Source organism: Pecten maximus, chromosome 10 (assembly GCF_902652985.1).
Source record: "Pecten maximus chromosome 10, xPecMax1.1, whole genome shotgun sequence".
Lineage (NCBI taxonomy): Eukaryota > Metazoa > Mollusca > Bivalvia > Pectinida > Pectinidae > Pecten > Pecten maximus.
Window position 1 is genome coordinate 12774900 of NC_047024.1, and position 25019 is coordinate 12799918.

At 35.0% G+C, this 25019-nt stretch overlaps 1 protein-coding gene across 7 annotated transcripts in view; it reads left to right on the top strand.

Moving 5' to 3' along the window:
* Positions 1 to 25019, top strand: part of LOC117335636 — an 83412-nt gene that overhangs the window by 7451 nt on the left and 50942 nt on the right. For 6 of the 7 annotated variants that reach the window (XM_033895768.1, XM_033895770.1, XM_033895774.1 and 3 more), the window contains exons 3-4: positions 12209 to 12266; positions 23437 to 23508. In XM_033895768.1, coding sequence (XP_033751659.1) covers positions 12209 to 12266; positions 23437 to 23508 — 130 coding nt within the window. Of the gene's footprint in view, positions 1 to 12208; positions 12267 to 14835; positions 14953 to 23436; positions 23509 to 25019 lie in introns of those variants that run through there. The other variant, XM_033895773.1, reaches the window with a different exon arrangement.

Genomic DNA, 25019 nt, shown 5'->3' on the forward strand with positions numbered 1-25019 from the left:
ACAAGCAGTATTTTATTTCATTGCAGGAATATGTAACAAATATATGATGAGGATCAGAGGATAGTTTGTTAGTTGGGTTTATTGCCCTGTGAGCAGTCATTTTGAGTTGGGTCTCCTTGTAGTAGCTGGTGGCTACCTCACTGAATATTGACATACAGGAGGCCAGCCATATAATATCAAGAGCACTAAATGGGTTAACTCACAGCCATGACAGTACAGACTGGTTCATTTCTCTGCTTCCTGAAAAACACAAATCCAAGTAGCCAAATGGTTAGGGGAAAAAGATAGAAGGATTTCTTGTTTATTAAACATGTTATATATACCCATGGTTTAGCATAGAATAATGACGGAGTGAAAGCTGATAAATCTATGTAATGTGTATTTCATGCAGATCTGAATCACTGTTTTGGAATCGCTATAAATCGTTAAGAGTTATAGGATGGAAAAGACACTTGTACCTGATATGTGATCTTCCTTTCGATGTTAATTGTCATCATATTACAAAAGTTCTTTGTAGCTTAAGTACAATAATACCTCTTGTGTTGAGTTACATCATTTTTAAGGAATTTAATCCAGGATTTTATTACATGATATATAAAGGTGAAGGATATCTAATAAAATAAAGTATTTTGCTCTGCAAACCAACTTATTTAAGAAGAAAAAGGCACCAAATAATTCATATACCGTATTTATCCATAAATAAACCCCTGCCCACAAATAAGCTCCCTTATTATTTTTGAAGAATCATCCATTTTAGATAAGTACCCAGATAAGCTAAAAGTTGTTTACAGATGAGCCCAAGTCCCCTAACTAGAATACTTTTCACTTTTTTACTAGGAAGGTGGCTTGTTTTGGGATTAATACGTTATATCAGAAGGCATACACTTTTAAGTCATCAGCATTGAGAAGGAAAATTTATCGGTGGAATAGTACTTCTAACTAGCAAACACCTGATATAGTCTGACAAACTGACTGAACATTTATTATTTAGTAGGAGACGATAATAATTGAATCAGAAATGAGTTAGGTGGGTCACGAATGAAGATATTGAATCGTAACGATATGGTCAGTAGTTTGTGATCAGACTCTAAATATGTTTTAAGTACCTTTTGATGAAGTGTTTTTTGTAAAATTTGGGTTTTAATGATATTTTTTATTCCCTGGTTTGTACACATGCCCATTACTGAAACAATTTATGTCAAGTTATTGGCATTTTATGCTTTCTACATGAGAGAATTCTTCATACTTAATCGAGCATTTTTACCAACGAATACATGTCTGAAAAAATTGGTAGAAATCAATTTTGAATCATTTTTAAGATGTTGATAAGATAATGATTAACAGTATTTACGGAAGTGTTCTTTAATTGTCATCTATGTTTTTCACGTCGACAAAAAACTAAGATACAAACAATCTAATGTATGTACCTTTTTAAACGTCCTTACAGTACTTACAGCAGTGCTCTTTGTAACCTGTGGTTTTCACACCGACAAAAAAAACTTAGATACGAATAATGTGATGTTATGTACCTATTTGGAGGTCCTTACAATCATACATGGAGACATCTGTAAAAGCACCCATTACCAATGTCCATAATTTATTACCTGTGTGAGTCATTAGGATGATCTACATATGACCTGAAATCACCTGCTTCTGTGCTGATATTGATTTAAATATATGTATCTTAACTTTCAGTAATGTTGCAATCTAAATCCGTAGATTTAGTTTCAAAAGAATCAAAAACATATTCATCCTGACAGAATTTCTTATTGGTTATATTTAAGGCCAAAAAAAAAATTGTGTTTCAGCTAACCCTATATACTGACCCTATCGATATTTTTGTTCCTGAAGTTTTTTTGACCATTTTCAAGGAAGGACTCTTAAAGCCAATATGCCTTATCAATATATAACCTTAGTAAAAACCATTTAAAAAATAAGATTTCCCTATCTACTTACTGTATTTTTTTCTGGCATGTTAGTGGAAATTTTACTCATGTAATATTTTTTCAAGCCTAATTACGTACAGTTGGGTCTAAGGTCTGATTCTGTCACGGATTCTGTGAGATAACCTCTCAGGAGATTCAGAATTTAAGGAGTATTTATGGTTGACATTCGTAACTTTCAGATTGAGAGGTACAGACAAGATTCCAGATATTTGTAATAAATCAACATACACATTTGGAGAGTAAGAATGGCTGATGGTTCTTAAATTTGGTATTCCATGAACTGTCTGGTTGTTAGCTTGGCATATATCGGTTTCTGTTATTGATTTAAACTTTCCAATAGTTTGTAATTTCATATGCTTCAGTATTAAATAATTAATGGTCTATAGTCAATTACACTTACATAAATTATTTAGTTTGTATTTGTAAGCAATGATGCGGTTTGATAAACTCAGAGTTAATAGGCTGTGTAACTATTTAAAGCAAATAGATTCGGTCTTCGTTGCGACAGGCTATGACTGGTTGTGGAGGTGACCAAACCAGGACCAGCCTCCGGACCTGTTCAATAAGCTCGCTAAATAACACCAGATTTTAACTATGTTACTAGTATATATATTTTTATCTATCTCCATATGAAAGTCAATTTACATCTAAATTTTGCTAACTTTATCAGTGAACATATACAACAAATGCCTCAGAGATGATCATTGAAACAACAGGATTTTAGAAATTCCAAGTCACCACAGTGCAATCTTCTAAAAGGGGATTACCAGTAATTGAATATAAACTTAAAGATATTGTGATGCTTTATATGTACAAGAAATCAATATTTGTTAATATAATATATTTCATGTATACATAGATATCAGTAAAAGCCTTGTTTCCTTGTTAAATAAATATATTAGAGGACTTTAAAATTTGTGCACCAATATGTTATTTATTGATAAAATTGGATAATATTACATGGTCACCTTAAGTATATATTATTGCTTGAAACAGAAACTGTAGGACTTGCAAAAATGTATGTAAATTTGCCCTTCAGGGCCTCAGACAAGGCTTAAACAGATTTGTTTTCAGCCTTCATGCAAGCATGAGCACACACATATTGGTTACATCCATATTGTATGACGTCTGGAGGACCAGGCATTGTATTATATATCAGTATATTACAGAGCAAGTGCATTCATACAAGCATGAATATTAACAAATCTGTTCCATGCATTTACAAACTCCAATTCAGATCATAAGTTTTACATAAAAAAGAGTCCAGTTTGCTTGTGAACCAAGTGAAAATCACCGATGTCTAATGGGAGTAGGTTTTTTTTATTTATCCATTTTTTTCAACTCAGTATAAGCAAACATTTTAATATGTTTTGGCCTGATTTCTCACCAGTATCATATATTGACACTTAAGACTTGTATTGTTATAAAATACAAGCACCTGTGTATCAAGGAAAGAAGTTTATCATGATCAACACTTGTAAAGGTGATTACAAGAAAATAAATGCTCAATTATATCATTATATAGTCCAAAAAATATTGATATAACTTATTTAACTAGAATGTTGTGACAACTTGATTTGGACTTTGTAGCTACTTATATACACCTTTCTGAATAGCTGTAACTTTACTGTAATAATTTAACAAAGCCGCTCCCCAACATTCCTGTGTCCTTACATTTGCCTTTCAGAGAAAAAATGTTTAAATTGTGTGGGACTTAAATTGAGTGGGAGGCCAACTCTAATTTTCTACTTGGTGGCATTTCTACCTGTGAAATTCTGTGTTATACATAAATGTTCGATAGTATGCAACAAACACGAGGCTATCCTATCCTATACAGTAGTATTTTGACTCTAATGTTTGACGATATATTGTCAAACTATAAACACGTTATAATTATATTTTACAGAATGATCAGAATTGTTCCACAGGTATCATTTTCCACCATTCTGTTATATTGTAAAATTTTAGTTATTTATGTTAGCGTCCCTTTAAAAGTGACCTTGTCAGAAAGCAGTTATTACCAATGGTAGTGATCGGTGTGAAGTCTGTCCTATCTACATGTACAAGTGATGTCAGGTGTATGGTACCTCCTATGTAAAACCTGTCTTACAGGTGACAATTTAAATGTATTGTACTGGTGATGATGTTCCTGGTATATATTATAAACATACACACACAGACAGAGCTGACCAGGTATACACATGATAATTCTCATGTTGTAGGCCAGTACAGTTTTAAACACCGATGTTTTATTTAATATGAGCAACCATTATGTTTTAAATGTGACAACTTATGAGTGACTTTATTGTTAGGTGTAGATCAGATGAATGGTGTCGCTTCACAGTTATACTCATGGGGTCAGGCACGGAGGACTAAGTTCGGAGCTGTGTGTAGTGTATTGGGTGGAAGGGGCCAAATCAGGGTCACCATTAATTTGTTATGCAAAGGGAACAAAACTTACATTATATGGCCCTATGAAGGTTCTTAATTATCTTCCAACTTCATACAGTCAAACCTGTCAAATGTGACCTTCCAAAAGAGGTAATTAAAAAAGGTCACATATGACAGGTGGTCTCTTAATCCAGGTTCAGGTAAATTAATTAGCACAGTAAATAACCTTGAAAGGGGGAAAGATGGTCACATATGAGAGGGAGTCACTTAATTCAGGTTGTCGCTGAGGCAGGTTTGACTGTATATGCTCAAACTAATTGATCAGCCTATGTAAGTTCCAGATCCCCTCCAAAGATAATGACTCGACCTGAAGGTGTTGAGGCCTACATACCATGTGTACCCTTCATGTATATAGGTCTTGTCCACTGAAAGGCTGTACAATAGAGGGTGTTAAACCCGTTGTTAACAATGATAATGAAAATAAATACATGTATACATGCTTCATCGTACAAATCTAGGTTGAATCGGGCCTACATCACATTCTCAAAAAGAAAACTAATTATATAATTTAGTTACAACTAGTTGAGCGACATGGAATAAGAGAGCAAAAGGGTGACAGCTAGACCAGGATTCGAACCCAGGACCTCCAACCTATTCTTAACTCAAATACCTGTATACAAGCAACAAGGGTGTGCATGTTTGGTAAATGTTGGCCATACAGACATGTTAGGCCTAGGGGTGACTGTTTTTGTCAGCCCCGGGGTCTGGTTACACTGGATTGTGTAGCTCACTGTGTGAGGTGCCTATCAGGAGATCTCACACCAGATAATTCCTATCTAGATCAGATCAGAGCCTCAGGTAAAAATCTCTCTGACAGATTTCTCGGCATCTCTGACAATTCAACATCTGATTTGAAATATCATTTTTTGCATAGATCACTGTTAAAACTATTAAGTGTTGTCATAAAAACTAGTTAAAGAAATCTAATCTCCAAAAGAAACATACATTGTATAAGGAAGAAGTCAATGATGACGGTGACAAGATTAATCTAACCATGCATACAGTGTAGGAGACATTTCTGTGTAGAATTAGGTGTGTAGTGAGCCGAATCACTCTCAGATCTCCTATCTCTACCAACAGGTCTGTCTGTCTGTCTGTCTGTCTGTCTGAAGTACAATTCCTGTGGAATGACTGTGTTTGTACTCAGATATATGTTTGTCAGTTGAGTGCAGTGATGTAATGTAGGTTTATAAGATTGGTTCACTACAGTGCTAGAGGTAATGCCAGTCGAACCTGTCTATAAAGGACACCTAAGGGACAAGACAAAAGTGTCCTTTATAGAGAGGTGTCCTTTATATAGAGGTTCAACGAGTTATAGAGGTTCAACGAGTTATGTCCCTTATAAAACGAAGAAACAAACCAAAGTCTGTTTATAGTACACTATATGTCTCCTGATTTATTATATTTAAACACTTAACAAATGAATAAAAGACAAATAATTAAAGCTAAATGCTTAAATAATTAATTTTCAATCATTCATCTGACACAAAAATTGAAGTTGATATTTTTAATTATTTATATTAAGCCTATAGTTTCAAAACAAATCTTCACAATATCATACTATACTGAATATCTATTCAGACAAATACTCAACATATATATATATATATACATGTAGTCAAAAAAGTAAAGGTAATTCTTATCATAGTAAAACAATTTTCATTAATCCTCAATATTTTGGAAAATAAATATGTTTGAAATATCTTTTCTATTACAACATTAACTCTTTTTAAATGAAAGTGCATTTTCCTCTGATAATTATAATCCCTCAGCATTTATTTTGAGACATATTTTCTGAAATCCATGTAGGGATTTAATTTAATAAATACCGTTTTCTGGTTCAGTCAATTAGTATAGTGTATACAAAGACACTCGGAACTCTTCAGCTGTTCTTGATATGTTACGTAGTCATATTCCGAGGAGTTCCGAGTGTGAGAAAATGGCGGCTGACAACCATGTGCCCTGTCAGATTTGCATACGGTTGATTTTGTATGTAAAACAATTATGACAGACATAACTATTGCTTTGTCCCTCTTTTGGTGGTCTTGATAATGATTTAATTACCCCCTGACCATTCTTGTTGTCTAGGCTATGGTTGAATGGCTAAGCTTAGCTGTCACCGGTGGGGTTGAGTAAACAAACACCTCTGCCGATGGTGATCGGTCACTCTCTTGTAATTACTGCCCATTGTTACAGCAACTTACAGGTAACAGGACAATTAGTGACTGATGAAGTGGCTTCCTAAGTTAGCATTGCTGCCAGGGGAGTTGAGTAATTAAGGCTTTGCTTGTTATTTAGAAACGTTTTACACACAAATATCAACACGGCTATGGTTTCACGTGTCCGTTATACGGAATTTTTAACAACTTTACGGACAAAAATAAGTGTCCGCTGTCCGCATTAGGAAGGTGTCCGCTATATACATGATATTTATATAGTGATTTTCATTGGGGATTCCTGGAAGTGTCCGTTATGGACAGGTGTCCGTTATATAAGGGTGTCCGCTATTACAAGTTTGACTGTACTTAGACTTATACATAATTGTTCAATATGATGATTTATTCACAGTAGAGCTGTAAATTGACCCTAGTAAAATTTCTTTCCTGTTTTAATTTTTTGTTGTTTTCATATTTTTCCTTGTGCCTTTTTTTTTTCTTTCGTTTTTTATAGCCTTTATTACAAGATTCAGATCAAATAGGATTGGTTTAGTGTCTTGTGCTAATGATATATTTACTTTAAGACAAGCTTGCACCTACTTTATATATTTTAACTGGGAAGATAATATCATTTTATATTATATAATTATAAGTCACAGTTATACCTTCTTTGCCTAGTTCTAGACAGCCAAGTGAATTCCCTATAATCATATCCCTATTAGAAGTGGAATACATGCCAGCAATAACTTAGTGAAGTGAGCGAGTCAAAAAAAAGTAAAAGGTGTTTTTACAGGTTTGATAATATCGATTTACCTGTCACCAGAGCTGTGAGACCAGGTCTGGGAGAAACATACCTTCAGAGATCTAGAGTTGTCTATCTTGTTATGTGGAGCTGTACTTTTTATAGACAACTATTAGTGAATTGCTGTTTGGTATGTGAAAGCTGATATAGTATAAACTTGTTAATTATGCTATCAGGGTCTTTATAGAATATGGAACCTAAAAACAAAAGCAGAATATAGAACCTAAAAACAAAAACAGAATATAGAGCCTAAAAACAAAAACAGAATATAGAACCTAAAAACAAAAACAGAATATAGAACCTAAAAACAAAAGCAGAATATAGAACCTAAAAACAAAAACAGAATATAGAACCTAAAAACAAAACAGAATATAGAACCTAAAAACAAAAACAGAATATAGAACCTAAAAACAAAAACAGAATATAGAGCCTAAAAACAAAAACAGAATATAGAACCTAAAAACAAAAACAGAATATAGAGCCTGAAAAAAACCAGAATATAGAACCTAAAAACAAAAACAGAATATAGAGCCTGAAAAAAACCAGAATATAGATCTCGAGCCTAAAAACAAAAACAGAATATAGAGCCTAAAAACAAAAGCAGAATATAGAACCTAAAAACAAAAACAAGAAAAATCCTGTTTCATCTCTATATGTGCATGTATACTCTGTAAATGTTTTTTCCATTAAACTATCTACTATGATATTCAATCTCAATTTGTTGAGCTTTGTCGTCACACATACAGGATATCTCTACAATACAATACTGGTCATTACGGAACGTGGGGGAGCCATTAGTTATTGCATGTAAAGTACCAGGTACAAAGAGGATTTTGCTTTTGATAAAAAAATTACCAAAATTTTAAGGTGCCAAAATTATAACTTATAGATCATTTAATTGATTTTTAGCTCGTCTCTTCGAAGAAGAGTGAGAGCTTATGTCGTCACTCCGGCGTCGGCGTTGGTTTTCCAAATGTTAAAGTTTTGGTGCAAGTGTTGAAAGGCATAGTAATTTATGGTAATATGGTTCCTGTGGGGGTCAAACTATCCCCTGCCGGAGTTAAACTAACAGATTTTTTGGAAAAAAAACAACAGATTTTTGAAAAATTTTGGACTTAGAAAATTTTTGCGTTAAGTTTTTGGTGCAAGTGTTGAAAGGTATTAATACATCACTTCATAATTGTACTAGGGTGCTGATAATTGGCAATAGAGTCCCTCTTGGGTTAGACTATCCCCTGCCAGAGTTAAACTAAAAGATTTTTTGGGGAAAAAACCAGAATTTTCAAATTTTTGGACTTAGAATATTTCTGCGTTAAGTTTTTGGTGCAAGTGTTGAAAGGTATTAATACATTACTTTATAATTGTACTAGGGTGCTGATAGTTGGTAATAGACTCCCTCTTGGGTTAAACTATCCCCTGCCGGAGTTAAACTAAAAGATTTTTTTGGGAAAAAAACAGAATTTTCAAATGTTTGGACTTAGAATATTTCTGCATTAAGTTTTAAGTTTTTGGTGCAAGTGTTAAGAGGTTTTAATACATCTCTTTATAATTGTACTAGGGTGCTGATATTTGGCAATAGAGTCCCTATGGAGTAAGACAATCCCTTCCTGGAGTAAAACTTTAAAAAAAAAAATTGGATTTTTTCTTTTTAAATCTGTGTTTTTTTTGTTTTTGTTTTTAAATCTTTGGACTTTGTGTTAAATTGATATTGTGAGTGTTGAAAGGCATAGTAATACATGGTATTAGGTTCCCTGTGGGGGTTAAACTATCCCTTGCCGGAGTTAAACTGAAATATTTTTTGGGGGAAAAAACACATTTAAAAAAAATGTTTGTGCAAATGTTGAAAGCTATTTAACACATCACTTTATGATTGTACTAGGGTGCTGATATTTGGTAAAAGAGTCCCTATGGAGTTACACTATCCCTTCTTGTGGTGAAACTGAAAATAAAACAATGTGAAAATGCTCACAATAGACAATTTATACTGGTCCACATTTTTCAAGGTAGACAACTCTCATTAGGATGATATTTTGTCAAAAAATTGAAGAAATATGTCCTAAAGCAATTACATTTGTATTTGATATATTCATTTAGTCTACAACAGCATAGCTTGTCTCCCGAATGTTTGTCAATAAATAATTTATATATATATATAAATTGGTATGGTTTTGAAAATTGCATGAATTCACAAAACATAATCTGATCAAGTAAACAATATAAATATTATTAATGCAATTTGCGAAACCATTCCAATTAATATATTTTAATTATTTATTGACAAACATTTGCGAGACGAGCTATGCTGTTCTCCAACAGCTCTTGTTATCTGAAAGAATGGATTGTAGTCTATTATTATGTCCGTCATGCATGGGAAGTTGAAATTGTAATTTAAGAACTATGAGTAGTATCTCGTTTAAATAACTGATGAAACTTCATGATAATGATATGTGAAAAAACTTACGATTTTTCCAGACCTTATCGGCTGATACATATTTTCTTTCTGAAGAGGTTATAAAGTGATTGTAATACACATCCTAGCTGACCTACACTGTACTAGGGGTAAGGGTATTTAAGGGTATCTAGAGTCACCTTGGTTTGTCCTTGTCATTTCATTTCTACATCCTATGTACTACAGTGTATACCTGTCAGGAACACCCGGTACAGAACACCTGTAGACTGTCGGGTATATATTACCCAGACCACATATTCAGTGGCTATCCTATAGTGACCATTATCACCAGCTTATTATACCGTTATACAGTGTTACTGGGAATCTACTGTCTTCATTCAGGTATTATTGATACTTTTGGACTATTAAGCTTATAACACCCATTACTAAACATGATGTGATACTGTTCATTAATATCGTGGAATTCAAAATGTTGCGGTCGGCTGGAAGCCATTGTGTTTTAGGTTGACACTTCTCAAAATTATAGATTTCAGATTAACGTAATCAATGTGAATTTGATTTTAATTGGTACTCATAGTTACCTCACTATTTTTTTTATATTGTATATCACTAGGAATTTTGATATTCCATAGAAATTTAGCTTGTATCCAGATGTAATTTGGAGTAAACCTGGATATTCAGGGAAATTCAGCTTGGATTATTTTTTTATGATGGGAGAATATCTGCGACTCTTACTTACAATGTTGGAAGAAATTTGAGCTTAAGGAAAAATTGGTATAATACTTGAGTACATCTTGTATGATTAATACTTCAGTTATATATGATGAAACATCAAATGTAGTATCGCTGTGACTTAGAGTTAAAGGCACCATAAAAAAACTGCACTGCAGTGTTAATTTGTATGAAGTATTTCCAGAGAAATCATGTAGAATCTAGGCATAATCAGTATGTAATAATGCTGTGGTCCAAGTTCTCTGTAATGCATGAGTATAACGATCTTGTTGGATAGGTAAATCTAATAAATTAAATTATTCTCAACATATTTTAAAGCTTACAAATAATCTGTTAATATTGCAGGTGAAAACTTACTGGGTATTATCTGATGTGTCACCAATATACCCAAGGCTATGTATACATAACTCGATCAGTGCATCAGTATCTAAATTTAAAGGTGAACACAGGGGAACTAGGGTCGTGTTTTCCAGTTCGAAATTTAGGAAAGAAATGTGTTTCTTGTGTTAAGTTTCTTAATTGTTTTTTATCACATAGGAAAATAAGTGAAGTTTAATAAGTTTTAATTTGGTAAATATAATTATTCATTGAAAATACCACAGTATTCCGTATATATTGAGTGAGATATATAGTCATAATTTATATCAATTTGATGCTGGAAAATTGTAAGTTGATAAACTGCTAGGTGAGCAAGGGACAAATTTTAAGATACAGCTAGGTGGGAAAGTGAACGGTTTGACAGGTGAAGAAAGTAAATGATTTGATTAAATATTATACAGATGAGAAGGTGAATGATTTGAAGATGCAGGTATGAAATGAACAATTTTATGCAGGTAAAAAAATAGTCAACAGATGTTATTAGGAAATGCATTGTTCTGTCCTAAAGCAATAGCTGTGAATACCTTGAAAAGTATCGTTTTATGCAGGTGTAGCGACTAGGTGTATAAATCACAGGTATATGTATTTGATCACCTTTATAACAAATCTGTTTCTTCTGATGAATCTGTTGAATTGTTTTCCTAAGACACGTTGATCTATGAAATCATTCAGCCGGAAATCTGTCCCAGGGATAGGCATATGTTGTCATCCCAGATTAATCAGGAAGAAAAAGTGAATTTCAAGCGATAGGGTTCCGCCTGAATGCTGCCAGCTATAAATAAACACTATATAGGTTACAACAACAAAAAGCCGTTAAGATTACTACAAATTACCATATCTTTACTGGTATGAATGTCAGCGTTTTGTTGGTGAGTTCTGTGATTATATTATTGCGAATGTCTGCCCTGAAGGATTGATAACTGGAATATGTAGATATTTCTACCTGCGAAATCGCATATAATGCCTTGTCAACTTAAAGCCATATGAGTTAGAAAAAGAACTCTTGAGATAAAACATCTAAGATTAAAAATTTGATGTTTTATCAATTTAACTGTCGAGCTAAATAAGGACCTATCTCCATCAGTTTGATGTTTATTTGAAATTTACTGGAAGTTTGAAGCACATAATTTAATTTCTTTTTTAACAGGTGTTGTAATTAAGCAAACCAGACATATTTATGAATGATAGACTACATATAGGTATATACAGGCCCACTACAGTTTTGTTCAGACTGTGATGAACTGACCTGTCCATATTGTGTGAGGTTGTGTAAGCTACGATCATTGGCCCCTTGTCTCTGTGTGATGTACATGATTGAACCTTTATTTTGCAGGACTCCCTCGGGGCTGGGAACAAGCGGTCACCCAGGAAGGAGCTATCTACTACATAGAGTGAGTATATATATGTAACCTTCAGTAGATGTGGCTGGTCTGGATTTACATATGCTGTGAACAGGATTTATACACAATTTGGTGGATTTTATGTAGCAATTCCTTGGATTTTATATAGCAGTTCTTTGGATTTTATAGCAATTCCTTGGATTTTATGTAGCAATTCGTTGGATTAATGTTTTTGTAACAGGTAAGGTATAAAAAGGTTTGTCTTATTTGTTCTAATTCTTTATTTGTTTAATGAGGATCACAAACAGCCCTAGGGCTACGAGATGCTCTCCTCAACACATAAAACAATACAGTATGTACAAGACGTAATCATAACACACACTCTCTCACTCACACATACATTCCATAACATAAAGAAGATGAGGTGGAGAGGAAGGATGAGGATAGAGGGAAAGTGGTAAAGCAAAGAGAGTGAAGGTGTGGGAGGGTGGGGTGTGGGGGGGGGCACAAAGTGAGCTTGTGCCTTGATGAATGATCCATTGTCCGCAATCCTTATTCAGTTCATCATCCCTTGTCCGTCAATTTTCAACTTCTAGAAAATTGAAGCATCTGGATATTTTGTACCATGTATGAATTAAATGCTTAATGTAACCGCAAATAAATGACCTTGACCTATTCTCAAGGTCATAAGGATTATAGATGTTACCGCAAATCAATGACCTTGACCTATTTTCAAGGTCATAAGGATTAGATATGTTCTAGAAGTGTCATATTATGCTAGAGGAACATGAATATTAATGATTCCTACTGCATTCCATGTAACATAACTCTTACATATGGTCACCATCAGAATATAGAAAAAAAATAACATTTATTCCTTTCTATCCAGTGTATATGAGCTGTTCAGGCCCTATGTACCTCTTCTTATATGATGAACTGCATTTTCTTTTTATATGGGTTTCATAACATTTAAATGTAACTAATTGTCTATGGATGTATGCATATATATGTTGATAATTGCTGGTAATGAAACCCATGGAAATTTACTGGTATAGCGTACAATTTTATATGTAGTGTTAAATTGCTGGTAGCATATATATTTTATCATGTTGTGTAAAGTCATTGGTAGCTATATGTTATGTAAAGTCATTGGTACAATTAATTGCAGCATGTGTCATGTACTTGTAAGTCACTGGTAACTTAGTGTAAAATTGATGTCATTGATGACAGTATCTGGTATGAGCAATATAGAACATTAGTTCTGACGTAACGTAGATGTGGTCACCTGTGACGGACGAGGATGATTAATGGGTAGACTCTGTGTACTGTTACTATAATCATCTTACTAATGACTTCCTCATTATAGCCTGCAGTCAGTGCTGTATTTAGGAATGAAGACATCTATTTTACTATAACAAGGATATCCTGCAGGTATCTTACCTGGTATAGATTAGAATTTTTTTCGTATAAAAATCAGTGTTATATAATGGAGGTATGAATGCAGTGTAATATTTCTGTACCAAACATCCTCTGGTGTTATATGTGACATTTCAAACAATTTTATAACTGTATGTCATAATTCTGGTAATGATATGTCGCAGGATAATTCCATTGTGCTAGAAAATATGCATCACTTGAAGTTAACTTATAGAGCAAAGTCTCCTGGTTGTTAACCTGAACGTTACGCATGAGAGACCATTGTCCTCTCATGCATCAAGTTATAACATAAACTTAATGCTGTTCGCTCCATTTAGAATAACAATTTATATATGAAATAGGAAAATGAAAATGGTTAGAACATTAAATTGTAGTTTGTTTACATCTATTAGAACAAAAGTACATATTGATGCAAGGAAATGAAAATAAAACCTGCATGCAGTTTTCATTTTGATTTCTTCTGTAATTTCAGAATCACACTAAATATATCTACAAGCACTTCATTATTACCTGTGTAATCTCTCGATGCATTTATAATATAAAGTTTCCCGTGATATAGGATGACGAGTTGGATTTTGTCTAGTTTAGTTGATGTACAACAAATTATAATGCACTCTGTGACTTTATTAAGAAAAAACACGTTTAAATTGTCCAAAAAGTAATTTTAAACAGATTGTTATCAAATGAATTACTTGTGCTCACTTCTCAGTCATATCAATTAGATGAATTTTTTTAATTCTGTTAATCTAATTATCACGTATATTTCCTTGACCTTCAGCTTTGCCCCAGACTTGCGTCTAGATCATGTCTAAATTAATTACATTTTAGGTTTAATGTCATTTGAATAACTCACTTTTAGTTTACCTGTTAATTAAAGAACAGGTATGCATGTTAATTATATGTAGTCTGTATACTTTTGACCTTCACCATGAGCATATAGACGTATCAAGGTAAGCTTTATAATGCACAGGTGTGTAATTATCTTGTCCGGAACAGAAATTTGGGCGAGTTTGAAATAAGTGACCTTTAACCTCATGTAATAAGCATTAGGTCGTATTAGTTTGGGATTTGATCTAGGAATGCATGAGTAGTTAGCTATGGAATCTTTACCTAGTAGATTATTGGTTCGTAAGCTTGGTGTAATGTATTGATAGAGTCAGACTTTAGTCTTGTATGTCCCTCTTATAATGCTGTCAGTGTGTACACAGATCCCGGTGTGTAGGTCAGGCAACAGCTGGAATTTCTGAAATAATGGACTAATTCGGGATTTTAAATGATCATTTTATGGAATTTCTGACAGGTAAGTTTTAGTTAAGTACTCATAAAGTCAATTATATTACTATTGAATTACTGTAAAGTTATCTAATCCCAGTTTTGAGCCTGGACACTGTTTAATGTTACACCCTAAATTTCATTTGCTAAAAGTATACCTGTATATCCTCACACATCTGTCTTTAATGTGCATATTGTAAGCATTATTTGGATTCTACAGTATCTCTGGTGAGTGGAGCTACTCAGAATAAAGTTCATTTATCAGGAGGTATTTCTTTTAAGGACACAGTAATTGAGCTGTTAAGGATAAGAGATTGCTCTCGGAATGATATAACAGTTCAAAGTGTTTGTCTTGGATTAAGCTGCTTGAGATTGTTATTAGCTCACACAGGAAAGTGAGTTTAATTTGTGTCCAATATGTGTCCAAAATTGTGTCGAATATTGACGTCCTTATAGTTTGTACTCTGTCAGTCCCCCATCAATACTTCCAGAGGAGACTATAGGTTTGTACTCCATCTGTCAGTCCTCCACCAGTACTACTGGAGGGGACTATAGGTTTGTACTCCATCTGTCAGTCCCCCACCAGTACTACTGGAGGAGACTATAGGTTTGTACTCCATCTGTCAGTCCTCCACCAGTACTACTGGAGGGGACTATAGGTTTGTACTCCATCTGTCAGTCCCCCACCAGTACTACTGGAGGGGACTATAGGTTTGTACTCCATCTGTCAGTCCCCCACCAGTACTACTGGAGGGGACTATAGGTTTGTACTCCATCTGTCAGTCCCCCACCAGTACTACTGGAGGGGACTATAGGTTTGTACTCCATCTGTCAGTCCCCCACCAGTACTACTGGAGGGGACTATAGGTTTGTACTCCATCTGTCAGTCCCCCACCAGTATTACTGGAGGGGACTATAGGTTTGTACTCATCTGTCAGTCCCCCACTAGTACTACTGGAGGGGACTATAGGTTTGTACTCCATCTGTCAGTCCCCCACCAGTATTACTGGAGTAGACTATAGGTTTGTACTCCATCTGTCAGTCCCCCACCAGTACTACTGGAGGGGACTATAGGTTTGTACTCCATCTGTCAGTCCCCCACCAGTACTACTGGAGGGGACTATAGGTTTGTACTCCATCTGTCAGTCCCCCACCAGTATTACTGGAGGGGACTATAGGTTTGTACTCATCTGTCAGTCCCCCACTAGTACTACTGGAGGGGACTATAGGTTTGTACTCCATCTGTCAGTCCCCCACCAGTACTACTAGAGGGGACTATAGGTTTGTACTCCATCTGTCAGTCCCCCACCAGTAACTACTGGAGGAGACTATAGGTTTGTACTCCATCTGTCGGTCCCCCACCAGTACTACTGGAGGGGACTATAGGTTTGTACTCCATCTGTCGGTCCCCCACCAGTACTACTGGAGGGGACTATAGGTTTGTACTCCATCTGTCAGTCCCCCACCAGTACTACTAAAGGAGACTATAGGTTTGTACTCCATCTGTCAGTCCCCCACCAGTACTACTGGAGGGGACTATGGGTTTGTACTCCATCTGTCAGTCCCCCACCAGTACTACCGGAGGGGACTAGGTTTGTTGTCCATCTGTCAGTCCCCCACTTGTATGATTGAAGCCAGGGTACTAAAAGGTTGGACAGTATAATGCCACCTATTCATACAGGTTTGTCTACAACGACTAAACATTGCGTATAAGAGCTAACTGGTGACTCTTTAGATGGTACAGAATGTTCACAAAGTTTTACTAAGTATATATTAATATTGTGTTCTCTGCCACTAGATATGGAGTTGTAGCCCTTTGATAACTTTTGATAGTGATGATAAGGACTACACCTTACATATGCAATATTTTCCCATCCTTTTCTTGAAGGATGATGATTTTGTTTTGAATTAACGTCTATGCCAGCACTACAGACCACAGAACTAAGTTAGGACGGAACAGGGGGCAGCCTTTCATATGTTTTGATAGACTGAGTTGAAAATGTGGAAAAGTTACTCATTGAATGCTTCTTGAATACCTATATGGTGTTGCTAAGGATATTACTAACATCCTCCATCCAACCCCAAAGAACAACGGTGAAGTGTTAAGTGTGTAATATGTACCCTGTACCTGTATTGTAGAATTCAATATACCACTCAACCTGTAATATAATACACTGCTAAAACTTGTTTTATGGATTTTTTTATGGATTTTCGTTTTAAGTTTTGAAATAAGAGTAATTTGCTCCATTTATAAATCTATTCTGATTTAAACAGAAACACATTTTGTTTCGAAAATAAAAGTGCTGACTGCAAGTCATGTGTGATTAAGTACACTGTGATGAAAGCTTTGTTAGATTGACCTAGAGTAAAAAATCAAATTAAATTTGTTTATCAAAATTGTGTATTGTGTTGATATCTATGTGGTCAACAGTTGTAGTGTGTGTATTGGTTTAGTAGTATAATGAGTAGTATAAAAGTTAATAAGGCTTGCTGCTGTAGTCTCCATAAGAAACTAGTACGGCTGTCATCTATCTATAATAATACCATTACTAACCCTATCCCTAGGAAGGTCACAGTGTCACAGTAAATTGGTGTGTTGGTTTCTGTACTGTTATCAATGTAGGATCACTATACAGTGGATATACATTTCGATGTAGGATCACTATAAAGTGGATACATTTCGATGTAGGATCACTATAAAGTGGATACATTTCGATGTAGGATCACTATATAGTGGATACATTTCGATGTAGGATCACATTAAAGTGGATACATTTCGATGTAGGATCACTATAAAGTGGATACATTTCGATGTAGGATCACTATAAAGTGGATACATTTCGATGTAGGATCACTATACAGTGGATATATTTCGATGTAGGATCACTATACAGTGGATACATTTCGATGTAGGATCACTATAAAGTGGATACATTTCGATGTAGGATCACTATAAAGTGGATACATTTCGATGTAGGATCACTATACAGTGGATACATTTCGATGTAGGATCACTATATAGTGGATACATTTTGATGTAGGATCACTATATAGTGGATACATTTCGATGTAGGATCACTATACAGTGGATACATTTCGATGTAGGATCACTATACAGTGGATACATTTTGATGTAGGATCACTATATAGTGGATACATTTCGTGTATTTACTGATGTGTTTTCTGATTTCCTCCCCACAGGTGAGTAATCTCATTTATAGAAAGTTTTATGGAGGAAGGAAGTGTGTAAGAATACTAATGATGTTCTCTCAGTTTTATGGAGGAAGGAAGTGTGTAAGAATACTAATGATGCTCTCTCTCACCTTATTTAGTTTAGCATGACTTAATATGTCACTGATAATGTACGTTATGCATGTGATGGAATAAAATTTCAAAACTATCTGTAGTTATACAATCCCAATATTCATGGTGGTCACTGCAGGTTCAGTGATCTAGTTATTGCTGTGATAGCTAGCAGTATTTTAGAACTTATGAATTGATGATTTACTTTAAATACACAATCCTTCATCAGATATATATATATATGGGTCCATCATCCTCACTTCCTTATCTGAGCTTACTTCCAATTTAGCCTTACCTTTAAGTTGAAGTGCTTCTTCTGCATCATCGATTGGTGGTATATTGGCCATTCAAGTGTGGAAACATTAGTTGCCATATGCATGTAATATGAACGACCAGGGCTGGGGAATCCTATGGTACCAAATCTGACCCAAACTATGTCATTCTCTATCACACAACCAGTATTAACTGATAAGCACTCCTTGACACTTAAGATACAATATGTCTGTGGTCTTCAATGCAATAGTAAACAAAAGAACTCCTTGGAGAATGTATGACACTTTATTGATGTTTTAACAAGATGACATGCCATGTTGCATTGGTTCTGTGTTTCTGTGGAACAGCTGCCCAATGTCACCATTGGGGGATAATTATATAATGATTCAGGGAATTTGGGAGTCCACCTTGAATTTGTGTCCTGGTGAGATTGTAAATGGTCAATGTATAAACTCTAAATTGTTAATCCCTCAGACATAATTAAGTTGGTTCACTTTAACAAGAATTAGGTGCTTTGGTCAAATTCTGATGTTATTGCACTTTTTAAGATTATGGCAGTTATATAAATATAATTATAACAAGCTGTGGGTATTTTTGGATAGACAATTAAGTGCGCATGGCATGCCGTAGATAGTGAGTTTGAGGCCCGCCCAGGGAACAAGTCATAAATTAAAATTGTATCTTATCTGGTATAGTTGTTTTGAATACTGCAACATCAGAAGGAGTACATGTACATACCCTGAATACCTTACTGTACAGTTTGTCTGTAGACACGCTAAGTGTCGTACACAGTACCCTGAATACCTTACTGTACAGTTTGTCTGTAGACAAGCTAAGTGTCGTACACAGTACCCTGAATACCTTACTGTACAGTTTGTCTGTAGACAAGCTAAGTGTCATACACAGTACCCTGAATACCTTACTGTACAGTTTGTCTGTAGACACGCTAAGTGTCGTACACAGTACCCTGAATACCTTACTGTACAGTTTGTCTGTAGACAAGCTAAGTGTCGTACACAGTACCCTGAATACCTTACTGTACAGTTTGTCTGTAGACACGCTAAGTGTCGTACACAGTACCCTGAATACCTTACTGTACAGTTTGTCTGTAGACAAGCTAAGTGTCGTACACAGTACCCTGAATACCTTACTGTACAGTTTGTCTGTAGACACGCTAAGTGTCGTACACAGTACCCTGAATACCTTACTGTACAGTTTGTCTGTAGACACGCTAAGTGTCGTACACAGTACCCTGAATACCTTACTGTACAGTTTGTCTGTAGACACGCTAAGTGTCGTACACAGTACCCTGAATACCTTACTGTACAGTTTGTCTGTAGACAAGCTAAGTGTCGTACACAGTACCCTGAATACCTTACTGTACAGTTTGTCTGTAGACAAGCTAAGTGTCGTACACAGTACCCTGAATACCTTACTGTACAGTTTGTCTGTAGACAAGCTAAGTGTCGTACACAGTACCCTGAATACCTTACTGTACAGTTTGTCTGTAGACACGCTAAGTGTCGTACACAGTACCCTGAATACCTTACTGTACAGTTTGTCTGTAGACAAGCTAAGTGTTGTACACAGTACCCTGAATACCTTACTGTACAGTTTGTCTGTAGACAAGCTAAGTGTCCTACACAGTACCCTGAATACCTTACTGTACAGTTTCAAGCTAATAAACTGTACATACCCTGAATTCTTTACTACATAGTTTGTTACAGCTAAGTGTTGTATGTCTACACAGCTTATCAGGCTCAATATCATAATCCCTGAATAATTGGATTAGATTCTACAAACACTATTACTCTACTTACGTTTCTTATTTCACACACCTACTGAAAACTGTACCTATTGTTTGAGGACAAATTCACATTAAAACATAAGGATCAAGAATTTTGAGTATTATTTCTAGCCCTAATCCATTGTGGCCTGTTTTAGCTGACCTATTCCTCCGGTCTAATCAATGTTAGCCAGTACAGGCAAGTCATAATATCACAAAGTTTGTGTGAAGGGTAGATTATCAACCTACCAAACAAAGATATATATCCTATCAATATTGACTTTCTCAGCTCAATATGTACACTAGACACATTTATAAGTTAATTGATTAAGTTGCTGGACCTATAGATACATATAGTATAGCAACCTGGACTTATACTATACGTCATTCATGATCAGTGTGCTTCAGATGTATGACATTGTCTCGCTGGTATAGAAACCTGGACTAATACGTCATACAGTGGGCTTCAGATGACATAGGACATTGTCGCAAAAAGTATAAACCTGGATTTATATTATATGTCATTCAGTGGGCTTCAGATGACATAGGACATTGTCGCAAAAAGTATAAACCTGGATTTATATTATATGTCATTCAGTGGGCTTCAGATGTAGGACACATTCTCTTGGGTAGGTAATTACGTTCTTATATTGTATTAGGTATTTTGTTGACGACTTTAATTTGATTTTACATTTTGATCATGTCATCGTGTCTCAGAAAAAATATTAATTCATTTTAAATTGTATAAAATGAAATATATCCACTGATGTATAATTAGCACGTGTGAAACTGATGTCCTGCTTGTAAATAAACCAATAATAGTTTCAGCAAATACAGAGTTATAATGTCAATTGTTTGTAAGATGGGACTTTAGATATTGTTTCACATGCACACTTCAACAATATAGATTTACCTACGATGTAAAGCTTTGGGGACAACCATTTATAAATTGTTAAAACCTCTTTCTCTAAGATTTGTGTAAAATATTACTGAATACCTGTGTATAGGTAGGGTCACTAGCAGGTAAAAATATTCTCATATTGATTGTAGAAGAGTTGAAATAAAGGAGGTCATTTATGTCGCATGAACAACTTTGAGGCATTTGGGTCCGAATACTTTATATTTAATGACTTCCCATATTGCATTAGGTTTTAAATTCATGTGACTTTGTTTTTATGTTTACATCAGGTAGAAAGTTTACCTGTATTTTGTAGTCTGAAACTTTAACCCTTACCTGTTACATATTCTACACACCTGTGTCCTGTCATACTCAGGTAACTTGCTATTTGTGAGGTACCAAAACCAGAAATTGATAAAGCTGTTTGTAATGAAATGCCAAAAACATTGTAACATAACTTGGTGGGGGCGGTACAGATGTTTACTTTTCTTTATTTACGACGATAACGGGTATTGGTAAACATCCTCTCCCCATATTGATTGACATACTATATTGAATTAAAAATATGGATCAATAAGTTAAAGCTGAAATTGAACATATCTGTATAAAATTGGGCTATAGTATAGGCTAAAAATAGTAGTACAAGTCTTCGACAGGTAAGATATACTACTGTTCATAGTGTATTGGTCCTACAGTAAGATGTCGAACCATTGGTGTAAATACAGTGATACCTGACATTACCAGCACGCTGTACATGTGCAGGCAGGACCAAGTCAATGTGTCAGATATGACAGTGTCAGTCAGTAAAGTCTGAGTGTTGCATGGCTATGACAGGTCTTGCGCAACTGATTATTTTACTACAAAATGTACATGTTATTACCGGTGACTCCATCCCCTCATCGGTTCATTTGAAGATCAAATGATTTGAAAATTATTTTATATCAAAGTTTAAAGTATGCACTACCCGAAAAATGATGATATCGAATAGGTTTTATGGCATGTAAATGTACAACAGTAATGTTAACCCTGATATTTATAGTGGACAACGTTAACTGGGATCAACCCTCACCTCGGGAATTTCCAACTTTTGCACCTGTATTCCTATGTTATTCTATTTTTTGTAGGAGTGTATATTTTCAATTTTGAAATCTCAAGACCCTTCTTATTTATTCTCTTATATAGAAAGTACCTATATGTCATATTCTATTTACTCAGTGAAAATTGTAACGAACATAATGTGATAGAGCAGCTCAGCCTGAGATTGTCTGAATTAGTAGTGTGAGACCTGACATATGGAGTAAATCTCCATTCTGTTGTATTATGGTTGGATGTTACAGAAGTTTGTTTACCTGCAGTTATCGATAAAGTCAGGTTTAATTCTCTCAACTGTGTACTTCTCAGAGACCAGAGGCTTCAGGAGTGTTTACTCCTCTTTTTGATTTTTGATTGTCCACACAGAGGCCTCTGTATATATCCTTCTGAAATCTAGTTGATGAACCAATATTTCCGACTTAAATTTATTGGAGGTTTGTATGTTCTTGGGGATTTCCCTCGGTTTCATTGATATTGATAAAAGGGTTTATAGAAGTGTGAAATATCAGAAGAATCTTGCATTGTCTATCCCGAGATTTCAATTTTGAGGTCTGTGGTTTGTCTAATACTGTACCTTGGATACTTTAATTTAAAAAGTTATACATTATTATCATTTTAAGCTATATCTGTTTTAACTTTTAATGAATACTTTAAATTTATTTCCTGAAACCATGTATCAGAAATATTGTTTGTGTCTCATTGACACATATAAATCCCCAAATAGGTGTGGATTGTCAACAAACATTTGCTCAATACACCTATATGTTGAATATCATACTGGAATATTTCTGGGTGAATTGGATCAACATTCCTCTAAGGATAAGTTATTGTATAACCCTGTATTACGTTAGACTAAGTAGCATTTAATGGTGCCGCTGTTATCAATGGAAGTGTGATCCAGATCAAACTCCTGAACGCCTAATTTATAGATATATAAGTTTGACCATTCAACATTTCTAATATTACCAACTGACCATAGTGGCAATGCTGACAGACTCGCCATTTTCCAACGGACTTGTCATAATGGTAACTTGAGACTTGTCGTTGTACCAGCAGAACTGTTTTACCAGAATTCATCACAAATATAACTAGGACACAGTGACCTAGTTTGTTGCAGATGTTTAACTACATCATTCACATTGTTTACTTGTTTCTTTCAGTCATAATTCAGGGACCACGACATTTGACCACCCGTTGGAGAAATCCAAACATCATGCACCTTCTTCTCCTAGGTAAGTTGATGTGATATGTTGTGTTTTAGAAGTTAAATAGCTGATGTGAACCAAAGAAAACTTTAAAATTGCTAAAAGGAAGCTTATCAATCTGCTACGATTTTCAGTGCCATATACTCTGCAGTCTAACGAGGTCTATGTCAGGTCTCTGACCTTGTCTCATATTTTGTGCCATGTTTAATCATGAGGAACTTGGTCACTTATTACTTTCCATCTCTTTTATGTCTAATATGTCACTACACATCTAGGCCTTGACAAAAGGGAGGATTACCTCAAAACGAAATTGGAAGTTAACTTTACATATTACACATTAAAATGTTTATGACATTATCACATAACTAGACCTTTCTAACATGTAGTCATCAATATCGTAAAACACATGTAATGATCATGTAATGATGTCATATTAAGTACGTGTTGACGTCATCATAAATATATGAGGAGTTGTAATTCTTGTGTCTTGTATAATTGATCAATTAATTGAAAGTTTTTTCGCTTATATTCTCATAAATACAAGACTGAAGGTGTGATAAACAGAATCTTACATTTGTGACTATGTAATATGGAGGTTTTTGAAACTTGATTATGTACGTTGTTCAACATAATATGTATATGTGACAATTTAAGGAGTTATTCATACAGAAATTTGACATAAAACATTGAAATCACTGTTGTATGAACGTCATGTATAGGTTTTGATTTTTCCCTATATTGGCACGGTGAACCTCTAAAATATCCAGAGATTAACCAGACCATGCAAATGCTGTGTCAATTTTCTGTGTATGTTGTATGAACATTTCCCAGTCAATTGTGGCTTATATATGTGTATCCAAATATTTATGTGTCATCTGTCCAAACGGTGAAGGGTACACCGATTCATACACAGGTAAACATTGGACTAAGTGATCGAAGTGGCCTAAATCTGTGGTCCGACCCACCTCTACCTCCCTACATTGTGTCTGAAGCCTACCTGTAAATGACTCCTATTACACTTACAAAAGAGTGTATTTGAACAACCAGGGCCAGAGCGCATCATAAATCTTTCAATCATCGGTCAACTCAGCTGGCCATCACACATTGATTTGACCCGCACAATCGACCCTTCCCTCTCAATCACCCTACGCATCACTCACATTCCTACCTGTCACTTACACAGGGATCTTATATGGGGTACAAGGATTTTTGTTACAACGGTTCACTGCAGGTGAGGTTAGATTTACACAGATAAATGTAACCTAATTATCGTTTGTTACTACACCTATGTCTTGTTTGTGTTCCAACCTGATTATTGTTTTGTATACACCTGTGTTTTACTTATTACCTGTGTAGGATTTACCTGTGCCGGACTCATCCAGTTCCGGGGACATGAGGATTAGGCGGTTTTAGTGTGGATGTTAAGAATGGTTGGGTTACACCATTTTGGTTGTTCCTTATATACACTCTGTCACTCATTTGTATGTGGACAGGCTCCAGTTTTAAATTGCATACATAACAAGTTCGGTGACTATATC